The sequence below is a fragment of the Suncus etruscus genome, chromosome 12 (assembly GCF_024139225.1).
Source record: "Suncus etruscus isolate mSunEtr1 chromosome 12, mSunEtr1.pri.cur, whole genome shotgun sequence".
Taxonomy (NCBI): Eukaryota; Metazoa; Chordata; class Mammalia; order Eulipotyphla; family Soricidae; genus Suncus; species Suncus etruscus.
The window spans coordinates 88,829,289-88,850,878 of record NC_064859.1 but is presented as its reverse complement, the minus strand read 5'-3'; the positions used below and the strand labels follow the sequence as shown (position 1 = coordinate 88,850,878).

The 21,590-nt window shown below is 42.1% G+C and overlaps 1 protein-coding gene and 1 non-coding gene across 2 annotated transcripts in view; one reads left to right on the top strand and one right to left on the bottom strand.

Moving 5' to 3' along the window:
* Nucleotides 1-21,590, top strand: part of ATAD2B (ATPase family AAA domain containing 2B) — a 150,623-nt gene that overhangs the window by 34,620 nt on the left and 94,413 nt on the right. The window contains exons 3-10 of the mRNA XM_049784505.1: nt 2,188-2,237; nt 3,511-3,664; nt 7,191-7,293; nt 10,864-10,972; nt 12,298-12,414; nt 14,393-14,468; nt 16,447-16,545; nt 19,766-19,877. Of these exons, the coding sequence (XP_049640462.1) occupies nt 2,188-2,237; nt 3,511-3,664; nt 7,191-7,293; nt 10,864-10,972; nt 12,298-12,414; nt 14,393-14,468; nt 16,447-16,545; nt 19,766-19,877 (820 nt within the window). The remainder of the gene's footprint in view (nt 1-2,187; nt 2,238-3,510; nt 3,665-7,190; nt 7,294-10,863; nt 10,973-12,297; nt 12,415-14,392; nt 14,469-16,446; nt 16,546-19,765; nt 19,878-21,590) is intronic.
* LOC126025012 (U6 spliceosomal RNA) lies at nt 8,264-8,370 on the bottom strand. The gene has a single exon (XR_007501064.1). It is a non-coding gene; the product is annotated as a U6 spliceosomal RNA (small nuclear RNA).

Sequence of the window (21,590 nt, the reverse complement as noted above, 5' to 3'; positions counted from 1 at the left end):
CTCCTGGCTCTGTGCTTAGGGAGTATTCATGGTGGTGCTCAGGGGACTATATTGGTTGCCAGGGATTGAATCTAGTTCATCTTTTTGCAAGGCAAGTTCATGTCGCTTCAACCCTTTTTTGTTTTCGGATCACATCTTGGTGGTGGTTGAGGCAGTTTTTCATGCTCATGGGTAATCCTGGTAGTGTTTGGAATATCATGGATGCTGGGCATGCCTCATACTTGAAAGCATATCCTCCAGCTTTTTGAACTATCTTTTTTCTTTTCAGGGTTGGGGGTGTGTGTCATACCCAGCAACACTTGTTACTCCTGACTCTGTTACTCAGATATCGCTCCTGGCAGGCTTGGGGGAACCTACTGACTTTTTTTCTTTTTTTGAATTTTGGGTAATACCCAGTGGTGTTATTCCTAGCTCTATAGTCACAGTTACTCCTGGATTGGCTCAGAGTACCAAAAAGTGCTGGAGATTAAACCTGCATGAAAGGAAAAGCATTCCCACAGAGACTGCCACATATCACAAAGAACAAGAACAATTAGTGCTGGCCCGGGGATGTAGAGAGAAAGGACTCTCATTCACTGCTGGTGGGAATGCAGTCTAGTTTAGTCTTTATGGAAAACAATATGGAGATTCCTCAAAAAAACTGGAAATTGAGCTTCCATATGATCCAGCTAGACCACTCCTAGGAATATACCCTAAGAACACAAAAATACAACACAAAAATGCCTTCTGCACACCTATATTCATTGCAGCACTATTTACAATAGCCAGAATCTGGAAACAACCCAGATGCTTGACAACAAATGAGTGGTACATTTGTTGAAACTGTGGTACACAGTCATCAGGAAAAATGAAGTCATGCAATTTTCCATATTCATGGAGGGATATGGAAAGCTATTATGCTGAGTGCAGTGAGTCAGAGGGAGAGAGATAGACAGAATAGTCTCATTCATCATTTCTTTTAAGAAAATAAAAGACAATATGGTAATAATATCCAGAGACACTACAGATGAGCCTTGAAAGAACCAGCCCATGATATGAAGCTTACCACAAAGAGTGGTGAGTGCAGTTAGAGAAATAACTATACCAACAACTATCATGATAATGGTAATGAGTGAGAGAAATAGAATGCCTGTCTCGAATAAAGGCAGAGGGTTTGGGAGGAGGAAGAAAGGGGGGGGGATTGGTGGTGGGAATATTGCTTTGGTGAAGGGGGTGTGTGTTTTTTTTGTTTGTTTTTATAACTAAAACCCAACTACAAACATGTTTGCAATCATGGTGCTTAAATAAAGATATTATTAAAAGAAAAAAGAAAGGAAAGCATCCCCTTGCTGCACTATCATTCCCATTATTTTCTTTCTTTTTGTTGTTGTTGATTTTTTTTTGGCCACACCTAATGGCACTCAGGTTACTTCTGGCTAGTGCTCTGAAATTGTACCTGGAAGAGTAGGGGACCATATGGGATTCTGGGGATTGAACCAGGGTTGACAGTGTGCAAGTCCAGTTCCCTCCTCGCTGTGCTATTGCTCCAGCTAGCCCTGAGAGTCACTGTTTTAAGAAATTAGCTAAACTTTTATTTGTTAGGATATAAAATATTTTGAAAAAATTATTCAGTGGTATTAGTATTTGATTTAATTATCTTAGTAGATTTATTATTATTTAAATTTTAAATCAAAATCAGCAGTACGTAGTCATGATTGCTGCTGGTTATAATACTAGTCAACTTAATGGTATATGTTAATTCTTTTAACGAGATTTTTTTTTTTTTTGGTTTTTGGGCCACACCTGGCAGTGCTCAGGGGTTACTTCTGGCTATCTGCTCAGAAATAGCTCCTGGCAGGCACAGGGGACCATACGGGACACCACCTTAGGTTCTGGATCGGCTGCTTGCAAGGCAAACGCTGCTGTGCTATCTCTCTGGGCCCTTTTAACGAAATTTTAAATTAGAGTTTGATAACAGGTGTACGTTAGTTTAAAACTTGTTATTAAAGTTTTTCTTGAATAATGACATTTCTATTACTATTAACTAGATGGTATGTTTTGTTAATTGAAAATTTTGATCTTGGGGTAAAAATGTTATAGTCTTAATATGTTACTAATGTTTTAAAGACTAAAATTATTCAATAATATTTTATATCTTCTTTAAATGAATGTTGTTTTATTTGCATATTATATATAATTTTTTTTTAGGTTAACTTCTCAAGCTGGTGCTACATTACCAAACGGACATAGTAGCTTATGTGAGTATTCTGTTATGAAATTGGCTAGTATTAAAACTCATTTTAGGGTGGGGGGCACATCCTGTGACGCTCAGAGGTTACTTCTGGCTAAGCGTTCAGAAATCGCTCCTGGCTTGGGGAACCATATAGGGGATCGACCTGCGGTGCGTCCTAGGTCAGCCGCTTGCAAGGCAAACGCCCTACTGCTGTGCCACTGCTCCAGCCCCAGTATTGAAACTCTTAAAAGGTTGTGTGAGTGGTGTAAAATAGTGATTTACTCATATAATTAGTATACAATAAAAAATAACTAGATTGGGGCCAGAGAGATAGCATGGAGGTAAGGTGTTTGCCTTTCATGCAGGTCATTGGTTCGAATCCTGGCATCCCATAAGGTTCCCTGAGCCTGCCAGAAACGATTTCTGAGCCTGGAGCCAGGAGTAACCCCTGAGTGCTGCTGGGTGAGACCAAAAAACCAAACAAACAAACAAAAAAGACTAGATTTCAGTTATAGTAAAAATAAAAGTAATTAAGTGCCCAAAAGTTAGGACAACAAATAAGTTATATGACATTTAAAAACATAGTATTGGCTATTGAAGACATTCAGTAAACTTTTTGTGCCTACACTTTTTGTGGAGGAGTTCATCCAATGGCGGGCATGGGTTACTCCTAGCTGTACACTCAGAAATTCCTCTTAGTGGAGATCTCGGGACCATATAGGATGCCAGGGATCCTACCTGGTTCAGCCACGTACAAGGCAAATGCCCTATCTGCTCTGCTATTGCTCTAGCCCACTTTTTGTAGCTTGCATGCTTATTTGTTTGTTTGTTTATTTATTTGGTTTTTTGGTTTCTGGGTCATACCCTGTGGCACTCCGGGATTACTCCTCACTCTGTGCTCAGAAATTGCTCCTGGCAGACTCATGGGATCATATGAGATTCTGGGATTCAAACTACTTACTGTCCGTTCTGGGTCGGTTGCATGCAAGGCAAATGCCCTACCTATCTCTCTGGCCCTTTTTTTTTTTTTTTTTTTTTTTGGTGTTTGGGTCACACCTGGCAGTGCTCAGAGATTACTCCTGGCTCTACTCTCAGAAATTGTTCCTGGCAGGCTCGGGGGACCATTTGGGATGCCGGGATTTGAACCAATGACCTTCTGCATGAAAGGCAAATGCCCTATCTCCATGCTATCTCTCCGCCCCTCTTTTTTGTAACTTTTTAAAAGTATTTTTTAAAGTTGGTGTTTATTTCTTTCTATACAATTGTACTTTAAAATGGAACTATTTCTTTTCATGTAGCACTTCGAAGCCATCCCCTTCGAGGAGAAAAGAAGGGAGATGGAGACCTCTCATGTATAAATGGTGATATGGAAGTCAGAAAAAGTTGTCGTTCCAGGAAAAACAGATTTGAAAGTGTGAACCAGAGTTTGTTATTTGATCAACTAGTAAATAGGTATGTTGTAAATAGTTTTCATTTAATTATTTTGTTTTTAAGCAGTTACTTAAATTTTTTGGCCACATCATGCGGGACTTGGGAGTTACTCCTGACTGCACTCAGGAATTACTCCTGGTAGTGTTTGGTGGACCATATGGAATGCCATTGATAACCCAGGTTAATCTCATGCCCTACTCACTGTACTGTCTCTCTGGCCTCAATCTTTTCTTTTTTTTAAAGTATAAGAGAAACACTGACACAGCAATATTTTTTGTTTTTTTTTTTTTTTTGTTTTGTTTTGTTTCTGGGTCACACCCGCAGCTCAGGGGTTACTCCTGGCTCTATGCTCAGAAATCGCTCCTGGCAGGCTCGGGGGACCATATGGGATACCGGGATTGGAACCACCGACCTTCTGCATGCAAGGCAAACGCTTTACCTCCATGCTATCTCTCCGGCCCTCAGCAATATTTTTACTTAGAAATGTTTGTCAGTTTTTAGTCAATTTACTAGGTTTAAAACTATTTAATCATTTACATTAATTTATATTCTTTTTTTTTTTGGGGGGTTTGAGTTTTTGGGTCTTGTATATAGTTAGATAATATAAGAAGTAATTTAATTCTGTTTTCACTACTGTGATCCTTTATTATTTTTTATTTTATTTTAATTTTGGTTTTGGGCTCCATCCGCAGTGCTCAGAGGTGACTCTTTACTCTGCACTCAGAAATTGCTCCTGGCTGAAAGTTGAACCCAGTTCTGTCCTGGGTCAACTGCATGCAAGGCAAATGCCCTATCACTGTGCTCTCTCTCCAGCCCCTACTCTGGTTCTTTAGTATTTAACATTTGTGATTTTCAAAAATATAACATTCACATTCTTTTTTTGTTTTTTGTTTTTGGGCCACACCCGATGAAGCTCAGGGGTTACTCCTGGCTTGGGGGACCACATGATATGCCGGGGATTGAGTCTATGTCCATCCTGGTCAGCTGTGTGCTGGGGAAACGCCCTATCACTGTGCTACCAATTGGGTCCCTGTTTTATAATTTCTCAAATACCGTATTTTCCAGCGTATAAGACGACTTTTGAAACCAAAAAAAAAAGTCAACCGAAAATCGGGGGTCGTCTTATACGCCTAGTATATCCCGAAAAGTGTTTCAATATGCCGCTAAACGAAAATTGAATATTTCCACAAACCGAATTTTTCAACTCGATCCTGCACCAATCACTGTAAGGCTGCTCGGACCGCCTCTCTGACTCAGCCAATCCAAGCAGGCTGATTATGCATGCAATTTAGACAGTGTTCTGGACCTGAATCTACACTGTCAAAAGCCTGCTCAGATTGGCCAGAGTCAGAGAGGAAGTCTATGACAGTAGAACCTTTGAACCTTTGCTTGTTGTGATTGGCTCACTGTGGTAAATGAGCACAGGAACACATGCAGCACATGAACGTTCTGTCTGATACAGCGAATATAGGCCTAAACCTATGTTTTAAGTGCAAAATTAGGGGGTTCTCTTATACGCCGGCAAATACGGTACCTATCTTTTCAAGTAATCTTTTGGTCTTAAACTTTTTTGTTTTGTTTTGTTTTTGGGTCTCACTCGGCAGCGCTCAGGGGTTACTCCTGGCTCTATGCTCAGCAATCGCTCCTGGCAAGTTTGGGGGACCATATGGGAGGCCGGGATTCGAACCACCGTCCTTCTGCATGAAAGGCAAATGCTCTGCCTCCATGCTATCTATCTGGCCTCAGTCGGGCTTGGTGGTGCGCACTTGTAGTCCCAGCTACTCGAAGCCACTCGGGAGGCTGAGGCCGGAGGGTCGCTTGAGTCCAGGAGTTCTGGGCTGCAGTGTGCTATGTCGATTGGGTGTTCGCACTAAGTTCGGCATCAATTTGGTGACCCACCTGGGAGTGGGGGATCACCAGATTGCCTAAGGAGGGGCAAACCGGCCCAGGTTGGAAACGGAGCAAGTCAAAGCTCCTGTGCTGATCAGTAGTGGGATTGTGCCTGTGAATAGCCACTGCACTCTAGCCTGGGCAACATAGCGAGACCCTGTCTCTTAAAAAAGAAAAAAACTTTTTGTTTTTTTATTTTTGGCCACACCGGACGGCAGTGCTCAGGCTCTGTGCTCAGAAATCGCTCCTGATAGGCTTGCCGACCATTTCGATTACTGGAAATCGAACCCAGGTCTGTCCTGGGTAAGCCATGTACAAGGCAAATGCCCTACTGCTGTGCTTATCACTCTAGCTCTTTTTTTTTTTTTTTGGTTTTTGGGCCACACCCTGTGACCCTCAGGGTTACTCCTGGCTATGCGCTCAGAAGTTGCTCCTGGCTTCTTGGGGGACCATATGGGACGCCCGGGGATCGAACCGCGGTCCGTCCTAGGCTAGCGCAGGCAAGGCAGGCACCTTACCTCCAGCGCCACCGCCCGGCCCCCACTCTAGCTCTTTATAATAATTTTTTAATTCTTTTTTTTTTTTTTTTGGTTTTTGGGCCACACCCTGTGACGCTCAGGGTTACTCCTGGCTATGCGCTCAGAAGTCGCTCCTGGCTTGGGGGACCATATGGGACGCCGGGGGATCGAACCGCGGTCCGTCTCCTAGGCTAGCGCAGGTAAGGCAGGCACCTTACCTCCAGCGCCACCGCCCGGCCCCCATAATTTTTTAATTCTTATAGTTTTTAATTCTATCTTTTATAAAAAGATTACATTTTTTTCTTGGATCAGATAAATATTTGTAGTAGCGTTGTGGATTTAATATCTGGAACTTTACAAAATTTCAGTAAATCATGTAGAAGATATTTTTGTTTTATTTGGCATTATTTTCCATTTTTTAAATAAACTTTATTCATTGATTTGTTTCTGGGCCACACCCAGTGGTGGTCAGTATTTACTTCTGGTTTTGCACTTAGAAATTGCCCCTGGCAGGCTGGGGACCTTATGGGAACCAGGGTCCCTCCACGTGCAAAGCAAATGCCTTACCACCGTGCTATTTCTCTGGCCCCTGATTTTCTGATTGATGCTGCATAAGACAGTTAATTGGGATATTACATAGGGTTACAAGAGAATTTATAATGCCTTTTTTTTTTCTTTTGGTTTTGGGTCATACCCAGCAGCACTCAGGGGTTACTCCTGGCTCTATGCTCAGAAATCGCCCCTGTCAGGCACAGGGAACCATATGGGATGCTGGGATTCGAACCACCGCCCTGCATGAAAGGCAAATGCCTTACCTCCATGCTATCTCTCCGGCCCCTTATAATGCTTTTTTATGAGTTCTTTTATATAGTTATGGCAGTGGTCCTCAAACTATGGTCTGCGGGCCACATATTGTATTTGTATCTGTTTTGTTTCTTCATTGCAAAATAAGATATATGCAGTGTGCATAAGAATTCGTTCATAAGTTTTGTTTTTACTATAGTCAGACCCTTCAGTGGTCTGAGGGACAGTGAACTGGCCCCCTGTTTAAAAAGTTTGAGGACCCCTGGTATATGGCATGGTCCTTGAATGCCATGTGACACTATAGGCTGACACCTAATTATATTTTATGACTACAGTACTGCGGAAGCTGTATTACAGGAGATGGACAACATTAATATCAGACGGAATCGTCGATCAGGAGAAGTAGAACGACTTCGAATGTGGACAGATACAGAATTTGTGAGCATTTTAACTTTTAAAAACCTTTTTTAAAAATTTGTTTTGTTTTGGGGCCACACCTAACTTGCTCAGGGACTATATCTGGCTTAGGTCTGATAATCATTTTTTAGGGGAATTGGGGACCATGTGTTACTGGAGATTATTGAACTTGGGCCCCGTGGTTGCATACAAAGCATATGCTTCAGTCTTTTGAGCTCTCTTCTTGGCATCTGCAAATATTTTTTCTTCTTTAGTCACAGTGAAATCACAAAGTTCTTTATAATTGGATTTCACACTAACACTTTCCCACCTTTCAGCACTACCTCCTTCTGTTTGCACACTTTTACTCCAGAGACTTTACCAACTCCTTGCCAGGATTCGAACAGGCGTTTGTCCTGTGTTGGCCATGTGCAAGGTAAATGCCTTACTGCTGTGCTATCGCGCTGGCCTCTGAGGATGTTTCTGTTCATCTCTTCCTCCATTTTTGATGGGGTTAGATTTTATTTTTCTTCTAAAGTTCTCTAATGCTATATACATTTATCAAATCCTCATATATACCAATGCCTTATAAACTTCATATAACCTCTTATCAGATGAGTGTTAGGTTAATAATTTCTTTCATTTTATGGGGTGTCTTTGTTTCCTGGTCATCATTTTCTTTGAGGTGTAAACCTCCTCTTTTTTTGTTTTTTGTTTTTTGGGTCACACCAGGCAGCGCTCAGGGGTTACTCCCGTCTCCACGCTCAGAAATCGCTCCTGGCAGGCTTGGGGGACCATATGGGATGCCAGGATTCAAACCAATGACCTGCATGAAAGGCAAATGCCCTACCTCCATGCTATCTCTCCGGCCCCTGTAAAACCTTCTTAATTTAATGTACTCCCATCTGTTTATCTTTCTTCCACTTGTTTGGTCAGTGGAGGTTGATCCTTAAAGATGCCATTGACTTCAGTGTTATAGAGAGTTCTTTTTTTTTTTTTTTTTGGGAAGAAAAAAAATATGGAACGCTTCACGAATTTGCGTGTCATCCTTGCACAGGGGCCATGCTAATCTTCTCTGTATCGTTCCAATTTTAGTATATGTGCTGCCGAAGCGAGCACATAGAGAGTTCTGCTTACATTTTCCTCTATGTACCTTATGGTCTTATAATTGAAGTCTTTTTTGTTTGTTTGTTTGTTTGTTTTTGGGCCACACCTGGCGGTGTTCAGGGGTTACTCCTGTACTCCTGGCTGTCTGCTCAGAAATAGCTCCTGGCAGGCACGGGGGACCATATGGGACACCGGGATTCGAACCAACCACCCTTGGTCCTGGATAGGCTGCTTGCAAGGCAAATGCCACTGTGCTATCTCTCCGGGTCCCATAATTGAAGTCTTTATTATTATTTTTGTTTTTGCTTTTGGACTGCACTTAGTGGTGCTCAGGAATTACTCCTAGTGTTGCTCTGGGGATCCTACTGGGATGTGGGGAATCGAATCTGGGTTGGCTGTGTACAAGGCAAATGCCGTACTTGCAGTGCTTTCACTTTAACCCCTATATTGACTGAAGTCTTCAGCTCATTTAGATTTGACTTTTGAAAGAGGTTTTAGTGATTTTTAAATGTAGCTGACCATTTTTGCCAATACAACTTGTTGAAGAGGCTTTCTTTACTTCATATTTTTTTGCTTCTTTATCAAAGATTAACTGATCATATACACTGCAGTTTTTTTTTTGGTTTTTGGATCCCACCCGGCAGCGCTCAGGTGTTACTTCTGGCTCTATGCTCAGAAATTGCTCCTGACAGACTTGGGGGACCATATCGGATGCCGGGATTTGAACCACTGACCTTTTGCCTGAAAGGCAAACGCCTTACCTCCATGTTATCTCTCCGGCCCCACACTGCAGATATTTTTAAGCTTGGCTGAGGAAGTCAAATAGAATGAGCATTATTTGAATTGTTGCTCCCTCATTTCTAATATAGCATGGAATTTTCTTTTCTATTTTTGGAATTAAAAAAATTTTTTTTCCTTAAGGGACTCACATATTTGGCAGCTCGCTTTTTCCCTCCCTCCCTCCCTGCTTCCCTCCCTTCTTCCCTCTTTTCCTCCCTTCCTTTTCTCTCCCTTTCTAGCTCCCGCCTTTCTTTTCCCTTTCTTTGCCCCTCACAAAGGTCTTATTCCTGGCAGCTTACTCTTCATATGCCAGAGGCATATGAGGCGCTTAATGGGGTCAGCTGCATTAACCCCTGAACTATCTCTTGGGGCGGGGTTGGGGGGATGTGCAGGGATTTTCCCCTTTCTTTTCTTCTCCCTCTTCTTTTTTTTTATTTTATTTTTTTTTTGGTTTTTCGGCCACACCCGTTTGATGCTCAGGGGTTACTCCTGGCTAAGCGCTCAGAAATTGCCCCTGGCTTGGGGGGGGGACCATATGGGACGCTGGGGGATCCAACCGCGGTCCTTCCTTGGCTAGCACTTGCAAGGCAGATACCTTATCTCTAGCGCCACCTCGCTGGCCCCGCCTCTTCTTGAGAAGAACTATAATTTTGTTACTTTTTGGATCTGAACTCTTAATGTTTGTGTGTTTTTTTAAATAGTGTACTGGCTTAATAAAATGCATTTTGACTATACCATCTGCTTTCAACTTGATATTCCCACACATCATTGCTTAGATAGAAATACATCATTTCTTTTATTATGGAGCAGGGCTCCCTTGTGTTCAGGGGTCATGGGATGCCAGGGATCTTATCCAGGGCCTCTGGCATGCATGGCATATGCTCTAGTTCTTTGAGCTATTGTCTAAATCCAAATACATGAGGCAGGTTGTTCTTCTTTCTTCCATTCTCTTTTACTTTTTTGTTGGGGAGACTACAGTTTGGGCTCCCTTTGAATAGTCCTTGGCCTACTGGACTGGTGGTTTAATTTGAGAACTCGATGTGGTGTTGCTTATCAGTGCCAGGCCCTAGCTGGGGCCACTGTAGTAGTGTTTGGGGACTTGTTAGGTTATATACTGCAATGTTTAGGGATCTCCAGGGCTATACCCACAGTATTTGGGGGACCATTGGTGCTGGGAATTAAACCAGGGTTGACTTTATTCAAGGAACAGTTTCTTTGGAGGGAGCCCACATTTTGGTAGTCAGAGATCAGTCTGGTGGGTAGGGATTGAACCTGGGTTTGCCATGTATAATGTAAGGGCCCTACCCACTGTGTTTTCTGTCCAGCCTGCAAGGCATGCATCTTATCCCCCTGTACTTTCTCTCAGGTCTTGATCGTGTGATCCTGTGTGCACTATCCCCAACCACTAGGCACATGCCATCTCCTTGATCTATCTCCTCTGCTATTAATAAGTTTCTTTGTGGGCCATGTCTGGTGATGCTCAAGGCCAACTTTTGTCTTTGCACTCAGGAATTACTCCTAGAGATGCTCGGTACCATATAGGAAGGATGCTGGGGATTGAACCCTGGTTGGCTGCATGCAAGGCAAGCATCCTCTCTGCTGTACTGTCATTTTATCCCAGCCCTCAATAAGATTTAATTAATGCACTTGACACCTTGGATTAATGATACTTATAGCAAAGAGTAAATTCCATGCTATTATTTGACAGATTTCTTTCTTTAAAAGGAAAACATGGATATGTATTCAAGAGTTAAAAGACGGAGGAAGTCACTGAGAAGAAATAGTTACGGTATACAGAATCATCATGAAGTTTCTACTGAGGGTGAAGAGGAAGGTTTGTAAAGTTTATTTTTTTTTGGACTGTGTGTTGTTATGGATTAGTCCCAGAGTCTCACACATCTGAGGCAATTACTCAACTGTTGGTCTGTATCCCTAACCTATTAGACACTTGTTAGACATATGTTAGGGACAACTTATTTAGGAACCTTTTATATGATTTATTTTATGATTTTTTTTTTTTTTTGCTTTTTTTTGGGGGGGGTCACACCCAGCAGCACTCAGGGATTACTCCTGGCTCCACGCTCAGACATCCCTCCTGGTAGGCTCGGGGGACCATATGGGATGCTGGGATTCAAACGAATGACCTTTTGCATCAAAGGCAAATGCCTTATCTCCATGTTATCTCTCCGGCCCCTATTATATGATTTTCTATTACATCCAGCAGTATTAGCTCTGTGTTTGGGGTCAGTCTTTGGGGTTATTGGAGGGATCACATGCTAGGTTCAGACTTGGGTTTCCTGTATACAAATTATGCACTTAGCCTGTTGAGCTATCTTTTCTGGTCCTCGTTGGATGCCTCAATCCATAGACACTTTGGGTTCATAGCTTTATTTTTTGTGGGTTTTTTTTGAGTTTTTGAGCCACACCCGATGATGCTCAGTGGTTACTCCTGGCTATGTGCTCAGAAATCGCTCCTGGCTTGGGGGACCATATGGGATGCCTGAGGATGGGACTGAGGTCCATCTTAGATCAGCTGCGTGCAAAGTAAAAGTCCTACGACTGAACCACCCCTCCAGTCCCTGGGTTCATAGCTTTAAAATCTCTAATTATTTGGGTCCTAAATTTTAGTTATGGATTTTGTTTTTGGGTTATTCCCAGTAGTGCTCAAGGCTTGCTCCTAGCTTTGTGCTTCAGGGATCAGGGAATGCTCCTGTGGGGATCAAGGATATAGGGTATTGGGGGTGCAACTTAGGCTGTCTGTCTGCAAATGCCCTGTTTGTAATACTATCTCTCTAATCCCTAGTTAGGGGATTTATATGAAGGATAAGTGGCGATACTTAGAGACTGACTCAATACTAGAGAGAACTTGTGGTGGTCTTTTCTGAGGTCTATCTGGGCTTTAAACTAAAGAACACCAGGGGTCCGGAGAGATAACATGGAGGTAAGGCGTTTGCCTTGCATGCAGAAGGATGGCGGTTCGAATCCCAGCATCCCATATAGTCCCCCAAGCCTGCCAGGAGCGATTTCTGAGTGTAGAGCCAGAGCGTAGAGCCAGAATTATCTCTCACTTGTATAGAATGTCTAAGAGTATGTATTAAATGACTAGTTCTTAAGTATTATAATAGTGTCTTTTCAAATTTATTTTGTGTGTGAAACTAGAATCTCAAGAAGAGGATGGAGACATAGAAGTTGAAGAGGCAGAAGGAGAAGAAAATGACAGACCATATAATTTGAGGCAGAGAAAAACAGTGGATCGATACCAAGCACCTCCAATAGGTAGGATACTGCCTAACTTCTTTCTTTTTTGTAGTTAAGTAGTTTATTCTAATCTGTCTGCTTTAAAAATTTTATGTTGTTTAATTTAGAAGAGTGAAATCTCTTGTTGATTCTTTCCTGGTGGGGGGGAGAGGTCATTGGGCCACTCCTGGCTTTTCACAGGAATGACCCCTGGTGATGTCAACTATCAAACTCTGTGGTTGCTTTGTAAAAAATCACCTTAACCCTGTCTTTCTGAACTTCATGCATATATTTCTGTTCAAGTACATAGTAACAATTACAGAACTGCATATAGTATACGTGATTTATTTTGGGGGGGGGGTGCCCACACCTGGCTGCACTCAGTCTGAGCTGTCTGCTCAGAAAATCGATCCTGGCAGGCAAAGGGGACCATATTGGGATGCTGGAATTTGAACCACTGTTGGTCCTGGGTTGGCTGTTTGCAAGGCAAATGCCCTACTGTTGTGCTATCTCTCTGGCCCCAGCGTATAGTATACATTTTATTTATTTATTTATTTATTTATTTATTTATTTATTTATGTATTTATTTATTTATTTACTATGTTTTCCCCCCTTCATGTCTTTTTTTTTTTTTTTTTTAATTTTTGGGTCACACCTGGCAGCTCTCAGGGGTTACTCCTGGCTCTACGCTCAGAAGTCACTTCTGGCAGTTTTGGGGTGGGGGGGACCATATGGGATGCCGGGATTCAAACCACCATTTGTTCTGAATTGGCTGTGTGCAAGGCAAATGCCCTACTGCTGTGCTATTTCTCTATTGCTGTGTCAGATCTGAAGCTTCTAATTGTTTTCATTTCCCTAATGGCCATGCACATACTTTTATATGTGAATTTACAAACATTATCTCTGAATTGTCAGTTCAAATGTCTTGTCTGTTTTTCTTTTTTTTTGGCTTTTTGATTTTGGGATACACCCAGCAGTGCTCAGGGGTTACTCGTGGCTCTATGCTCAGAATTCGCTCCTGGCAGGCTCGGGGACCATATGGGATGGCGAGTTTGAACCACTGTCCTTCTGTATGCAAGGCAAATGCCTTACCTCCATGCTATCTCTTTGGCCCCATCTTGTCTATTTTTAAGTTGAGTTATTTTTCTGTTGGATGAGATTTCTTCATGTATTCTGGACAACATCCTTTTTTTAGGGGATTAAAAAACATTTTTTTAGTCTGGAGCTTGGAGCTTTTTTTGTGTGTATATGTGTTTGGGCTACACACAGTGATTCTCAAGGGTTATGTCTGGCTCTACACCCAGGAATCCATTCTGCCAGTGCTCTGGGACCATATGGATTCTGGTGATCAAACCCTGGAAGACTGCATGGCAAGGCAAGTGCCTTACCTGCCGTCCTATCTCTGTGGTCCCGAGGAGCCTTTTATTTTTTAAATTCTCTCAATGTCTTTGAAGGAGCAGAATATGAAGGACTTTGTAAATCACAATAGTTTCAACAACAACAAAAAAATACTTTTTGGGCCCGGAGAGCTAGCACAGCGGCGTTTGCCTTGAAGCAGCCGATCCAGAATCTAAGGTGGTTGGTTCGAATCCCGGTGTCCCATATGGTCCCCTGTGCCTGCCAGGAGCTATTTCTGAGCAGACAGCCAGGAGTAACCCCTGAGCACCGCCGGGTGTGGTCCAAAAACCAAAAAAAAAAAAAAAAAAAAATAGTACTTTTTAATGATTGTATGTTGGTAGTATACCACAAAAAGCTTTGTTTGATCCAGGGCCACAAAAATTGGAATTGGAATTAACATCATTTTAGAGTATTTATTTGCAACTTAGAGCATTACTACAAAATTTTAATTTTTATTATATTCCTTCCAGACAGCATTTGGAATTTAAAATCAAATGTCTAGTTTATATTTAGTAAGTGAGCAGAAGTAATTTCTACTGCTTTAATATAACTACTTGGTTTTTTTTAATTACTTCTTGTTAATTTATAGCTTTAATGTTAACCATTTTTTCCCTTTAAGTACCTGCTCATCAGAAAAAGAGGGACAACACCCTGTTTGATATTCATAGATCTCCAGCAAGAAGAAGCCATATCAGGTATGCTGTGGTTTTGATGTTTGTTGGGACTTGAACCCAGGGCCCACACACATGTGATCCTGGTATTCTCTTGCTAAGCCAAAACACTGGTCCTTGTTCTATTTAAATTTGTCACTTCAAGATATTAAAATAATATGTAATATAATACTTTGTAATTAGAACAAGGTGTAGGTATGTATACTAATGATAGTGCCAATGAAGGACTAGGTAGAATATCTTCTCCTGGGCCGGGCGGTGGCGCTAGAGGTAAGGTGCCTGCCTTGCCTGCGCTAGCCTTGGATGGACCGCGGTTCGATCCCCCGGCGTCCCATATGGTCCCCCAAGCCAGGAGCGACTTCTGAGCGCATGGCCAGGAGTAACCCCTGAGCGTCACCGGGTGTGGCCCAAAAAAACCAAAAAAAAAAAAAAAAAAAGAATATCTTCTCCTTTAATTGGTGACTAATAGTTATTATCTTACATATAACTATTATCCTTCTGCTTTATTTTGATTAGGATAGTTATTAGACAATTACACTTTCTTTTTTGAGGAGTGGCCACACCCAACTCTGCTCAGTGGTTACTCTGTGCATGTTCAGGATATTATATGGATGCCGGGGATTGAACCCGGGTTGGCTGTGTGCAATGCAAATGCCCTACTCATTGTGCGATTGCTCTGGCTCTCTCATGTTCAGACTTTTTATCAGATATTATTGTTACTTTTTCTTTTTTTGGTTTTTTGGTTTGGGGTTATACCTGGTGACGCTCAGGGGTTAGGCCTGGCTATGCACTCAGAAATCACTCCTGGCTTGGGGGGGGACCATATGGGATGCCGGGGGATCAAACCACCACTCGTCCTAGGCTAGTGCATGAAAGGCAGACACCTTACTGTTTGCACCACTACTCTGGCCCCACTTGTTACTTCCTTGATTATGTACAAGGTTGAAAAATAATTGTTGGGGCCCAGAGAGATAGCACAGCGGCGTTTGTGTTTTGTGGGCGTTTTGTGGCCCAAAAACAAAACAAAAAAAAAAAAAAAAAAGAAAAAGAAAAAAGAAAAATAATTGTTGGGCCGGAAAGATAGCATGGGGGTAAGACATTTGCCTTGCACGCAGAAGGATGGTGGTTCAAAACCCGGCATCCCATATGGTCCCCCGAGCCTGTCAGGAGTGATTCTGAATGTAGAGCCAGGAATAACCCCTGAGTGCTGCCCAGTGAGACCCCCCCAAAATAAAATAAAAATGGCTGGAGAGATAGCATGGAGGTAAGACATTTGCCTTGCATGTAGAAAGACGGTGGTTCGAATCCTGGCATCCCATATGGTCCCCTGAGCTTGCCAGGAGCAATTTCTGAGGGTAGAGCCAGGAGTAATCCCTGAGCGCTGCCGGGTGTGACCAAAAAAAAAAAAAAACTTAATTGTTGGGGCTATTCCTGGTGGTGCTGGTCAAGACTTGTGCCTGGGATTGAAACTAGACTTGAGCTACATTCACAGTCCCCTCAATTTGTTTTGCTATTTGCAGAGAATAAGCTCTAACCCAGGGGTCTCAAACTCAATTTACCTGGGGGCTGCAGGAGGCAAGGTCGGGGTGATCCTTGAGTGCAAAGTCAGTAGTAAGCCTTGAACATTGAGGGGGGGGGGTGACCCAAACAACTAAAACAAAACAAAAAAATATATTAAAAAAAAAAGATTCCTCTAGGTCAGGGCCGCAAAATGTTGTACAGAGGACCGTTTATGGCCCGTGGGCCGTGAGTTTGAGACCCCTGCAACCCATTGAGCCATCTCCCTCTCCTGATTTGGGGGGGGGGGGGGGGGCTGGATCATGGGTTACTCTTGGCCCTGCACATATGAATTATTCCTGGTGGTACTCAGGAGGCCACCTGAAATGCTGAGGATTAACTCAGGTTGACAGTATGAAAAACTAGCATTGTACTTTCTGCAAAATTTCTCCACCATCCTCCCTTTCTGGCCTGCTTTTTAAAAATTTTATTCTCTTTTAAATAGGAGAAAGAAGCATGCTATTCATAGTAGTGACACAACTTCTTCTGATGAAGAACGCTTTGAAAGAAGGAAGTCAAAGAGCATGGCAAGAGCAAGAAATAGGTTAGTAATGTTTTTAAAAATAAAAGTAACTTTAAAAAAAAAAATATATATATATATAAGTAACTTTTATTTGTTATTTTGGATCTCACATGCAGTGCTCAGGAAGCCTCGGTCTCCTCCCTTCTCAGTGGCTCTCAGTGTTTTAGTCCCAATTCAGTCTGAAGGTCTAAGAATGTGGTGCCAGGAAATATCTCGGCAACCACCTAAGGATTATAGCCGGTAATTCTGGAAGCCCTTGTGATAACTGAGTTTGAACATAGTTCAGCTACCTGCAGAGCATGTACCTTAGTCTGTGTCCTATTTCTCTGATCTCAATTTTTCTTTTTGAATGGCTTTATTATATATGTGTATATGTAAGTATACACATAAGCATACTTATGAATGTAAGTATTCAACACATATTTTAGCTTAGAGTGATGCCCTTATTTGGTAGCCTTTACATTTTTTTTTATTTTATTTTTTGCTTTTTTTTTTTTTTTTTTTTTGTGGTTTTTGGGTCACACCCGGCAGTGCTCAGGGGTTATTCCTGGCTCCAGGCTCAGAAATTGCTCCTGGCAGGCACGGGAGGACCATATATGGGACGCCGGGATTCGAACCGATGACCTCCTGCATGAGAGGCAAACGCCTTACCTCCATGCTATCTCTCCGGCCCCTATTTTTTGCTTTTTTGGGTCACACTCGATGGTACTCAAGGGTTACTTCTGGCTCTGCGCTCAGAAATCACTCCTGGCAGACTCAGGGGGACTGTTCAAATAAGCTGCATTCAAGGCAGATGCTCTTCTGCTGTGCTATTTCTCTGGCCCCTTTCTTTCTTTCTTTCTTTCTTTCTTTCTTTCTTTCTTTCTTTCTTTCTTTCTTTCTTTCTTTCTTTCTTTCTTTCTTTCTTTCTTTCTTTCTTTCTTTCTTTCTTTCTTTCTTTCTTTCTTTCTTCTTTCTTTCTTTCTTTCTTTCTTTCTTCCTTCTTCCTTCCTTCCTTCCTTCTTCCTTCCTTCCTTCCTTCCTTCCTTCCTTCCTTCCTTCCTTCCTTCCTTCCTTCCTTCCTTCCTTCCTTCCTTCCTTCCTTCCTTCCTTCCTTCCTTCCTTCCTTCCTTCCTTCCTTCCTTCCTTCCTTCCTTCCTTCCTTCCTTCCTTCCTTCCTTCCTTCCTTCCTTCCTTCCTTCCTTCCTTCCTCTCCTCCCTCCCTCCCTAACTTGTCCTTCCCTCCGTCCCTTCTTCCCTACTTCCTTCCCTCCCTCCCTCCCTTCCTTTCCTCCCTCCCTCCTTCCCTCCTTCCCTCCTTCCCTCCTTCCCTCCTTCCCTCCTTCCCTCCCTCCCTCCCTCCCTCCCTCCCTCCCTCCCTCCCTCCCTCCCTCCCTCCCTCCCTCCCATCCACCCACCCACCCACTTTCTGGCTCTGCTCAATTATCACTCCTGTCAGGCTCAGGGGACCATATGGGATGCTGGGATTCGAACCACCGACCTTCTGCATGAAAGGCAAACACCTTACCTCCATGCTATCTCTCTGGCCCCACATTCTTTAATTTTTATTGTCATTATTCTGTGGACTATCCCTGGTGGTAGAGGGTTGGGAGAATATGATAGCTGGGTTTAACCTAGTAGTGCCTTACACATACCATTTATTTGCTTTATTACAAAGGTCACATCCTTTGCCTTTATCACCAAACCTCCACTGAGGACTGTTTCTGACACATGGTAACTTTGAGCTCTACCTGGCCATGTTCAGTGAACCACACAGTGATGGGTATTAAACCCAGGGCTTCCATAGAGAAACCATGCTTTGTAGCCTTTTCAGCTATCTCCCTGACTTGTACTTGGTAATTCCTTTAAGTAATTTTGGTAAATTTATTAAATGTTTAATTTTTTTTTTTTTTTGTTTTTGTTTTTGGGCCACTTCTGTGACGCTCAGGTATTACTCCTGGTTATGCGCTCAGAAATGGCTCTTGGCTTGTGGGACCATTTGGGACACTGGGGATCGAACTGCTATCTATCCTATGCTAGCATGTGAAAGGCAAACACCTTTAAATGTTTCATTTTTGCTAGAATTTCCAACCTTGCTAGATTAAAAAAAAAAATATATATATATGTATACATATATATATTTAAGCACAATGATTACAATCATGTTTGTAGTTGGGTTTTAGTTATAAAGATAAACCAAAAAAAATCTCTTTTACCAGTGCAATATTCCCACCACCAGTGCCCTCCATCTCCCTCCTCCTCCACCCTTTACCTGTATTTGTATTTGAGACAGGCATTCTATTTTTCTCACTCACTGCTATTGTCATGATAGTCATCAGTGTAGTTATTTCGCTAACTGAACTCACCACCGTTTGTGGTAAGCTTCATATCGTAGGCTGGACCTTTCAGCACTCATCTCTATTGTCTCTGTGTATTATTACAATAATGTCTTTTTCTTAAAACCCATAGGTGAGTGACACTATTCTGTGTCTATCTCTCTCCTTCTGACTTCTTTCACTCAGCATAATAGAGTCCATGTACATCCATGTATAGGAAAATTTCATGACCTCATCTCTTCTTATGGCTGCATAGTATTCCATTGTATATATGTACCACAGTTTCTTTAGCTACTCATTTGTTGTCAGGCATCTGGTTGTAAATAGCACTGCAATGAATATAGTTGTTTTGCTAAGTTTTTCGACCATACTCTGTGCTGGTTTGCTTCCAGCAGTGTTGGGGAACTGTGTATTGGTAGGGATCAAATCCGAGTTTCCTTCATGCAGACCATGTGCTTTGTTAATCATTTGAACTCTGTCTCTAGCCCTTTGTAATTTAGGGACAGAGGATTTGGACTATACCAGTCAATGCTCAAGAGTACCAAATGTTGCCAGGTCTGAACCTGGACATTTGGGCCTTCCATATGCAAAGTGTGCTCTAAACTCAGCAAGCTGTCTTTTTGGCTTGAATGCTGTGTCTGCTTACAGCAAGTAGCTCTGCTTTTACTTTATATTTGCATATTTGCACAACATAGAATATCAGGTAAATTGCGTCTCCTAATTTGAAATAGATTAGGTATTTGAACAAATAGATTAATGATTTTGTATGCTTTACTTAGTGAGTTGTTATTGGTTATTTGGAAAAATACTAGGGAGCCTAATGAAAAATATGGACTATTAGGAAAAGGTGAATAAAGAAATTGTGTCAAAGATATTATTGTCTTTATGCCTCTTCTAATGTTTACTTCGGTTTTTATACATTTCAGATGTTTGCCAATGAATTTAAGAGCAGAAGACTTAACTAGTGGTATTCTTCGAGAGCGAGTCAAAGTTGGTACAAGCTTGGCTGATGTTGACCCAATGAATATTGATAAATCAGTAAGTTTGAAAATTTTATTAGGAGGGTCGGAGAGATAACGCAGCGGTAGGGCATTTGCCTTGCATGCAGCTGATCCAGGACAGACGGGGGTTTGAATCCCGGCATCCCATCTGATTCTCCATGCCTGCCAGGAGCAATTTCTGAGCACAGAACCATGAGTAACTTTTGAGCGCCACTGCCAAAAACAAAACAAAACAAAAAAGAAAGAAAATTTTATTAAGAGCTGTTTTTGAAATATATTTTAAATTCATCTTTTTTTTTTTTTTTTTTTTTTTTTTTTTTTTTTGGTTTTTGGGCCACACCCAGTAACGCTCAGGGGTTACTCCTGGCTATGTGCTCAGAAGTTGCTCCTGGCTTGGGGGACCATATGGGACACCGGGGGATCGAACCGCGGTCCGTCCAAGGTTAGCGCAGGCAAGGCAGGCACCTTACCTTTAGCGCCACCGCCCGGCCCCCAAATTCATCTTTTCTTTTTTTAAAAAAAACTATTGATTATTGATTGTTTTCTGGGCCACACCCAGTGGTGCTCAGGGGTTATTCTGGCTCTGCACTCAGAAATTGCCCCTAGCATTGTGAGGGACCATATGGGATGCTGGGAATTGAACTGGGTCCTACTGCTCCTGTGCTATCTCTCCAGTTCCTAAAATTCATCTTAAAGTGGTTACATAATGCCCAGATAGCATTATTAAAAATGGTTCGATGTTATAGTTCAGTACCTAGAACTCTGGACACATGCTATCTTTGCTTTAGGTTTTTGTTGTTTTTATTTGCTTTTTGGGCCACATCGGTGGTGCTCAGGGGTGACTCCTAGCTCTGCGCTCAGATAACACTCCTGGCAGGCTAGGGGGAATCATATGGGATGCCTGGGATTGAACCCCAGTCTATCCCGGGTTGGCTGCATGCAAGGCAAACATGTCCTACCACTGTGCTATCTCTCCAGCCCCAGGTTTTCATTGTTTTACATTTGAAAGTTCTAGGACAAGTGGCTGACAAATAAATCAGGGTCTTATAAACCATGATAAGTAAGAATATTGCTGGAGTTTTTTAAATTTCATGATAACATTCATCTTTCAGGTGGCACTGTCCATGATACTGTTAATGAATTTGGGGGAAGTAAAGCTTATAATTAAGCAAGAAAAATTAGTTTCTTTTTAGAATGCTTATTTAAGCTCTATTTTCTTTATTAAATAGACAGTCATATATTAATTATAAAACATTTTCAAGTAGCATAACAATGAAAAAACCAGGGAAGGAAAACTTTCAGAATCAATAGTCATAGGCAGTTTTTAAAATTTTGGCAAAATTTTCTTGCAAGGCATGCATTTTACCTTTTCCAGCCTACTTTCTCTAACACATTTTATATTTATTTACTTTTTTATTTGGTTTAGGGGCTTTACTTAGTAGTGCTTACTGAGTACAGGTTACTCCTGGCTCTGCTCAAGGATCATACCTGGTAGGGGTTGGGAGACCATATGGGATGCTGGGGATCAAACCCAGGTCAATGTGACTCCTCTCCTCCTGTTGTACTGTTGCTCTGATCCTGCATGATTTATATTGTGACTTTAAATTTGTTATTTTAGGAGCAGTAGTACAGCTTGTAGGGCATTTGCCTTTGCACATGGCCAACCCTAGTTCGATCCCTGGCTCCCTATATGGTCCTTTGAGCCTGCCAGGAATGATAGTTGAGTGCACAGCCAGGAGTAAGCCCTGAT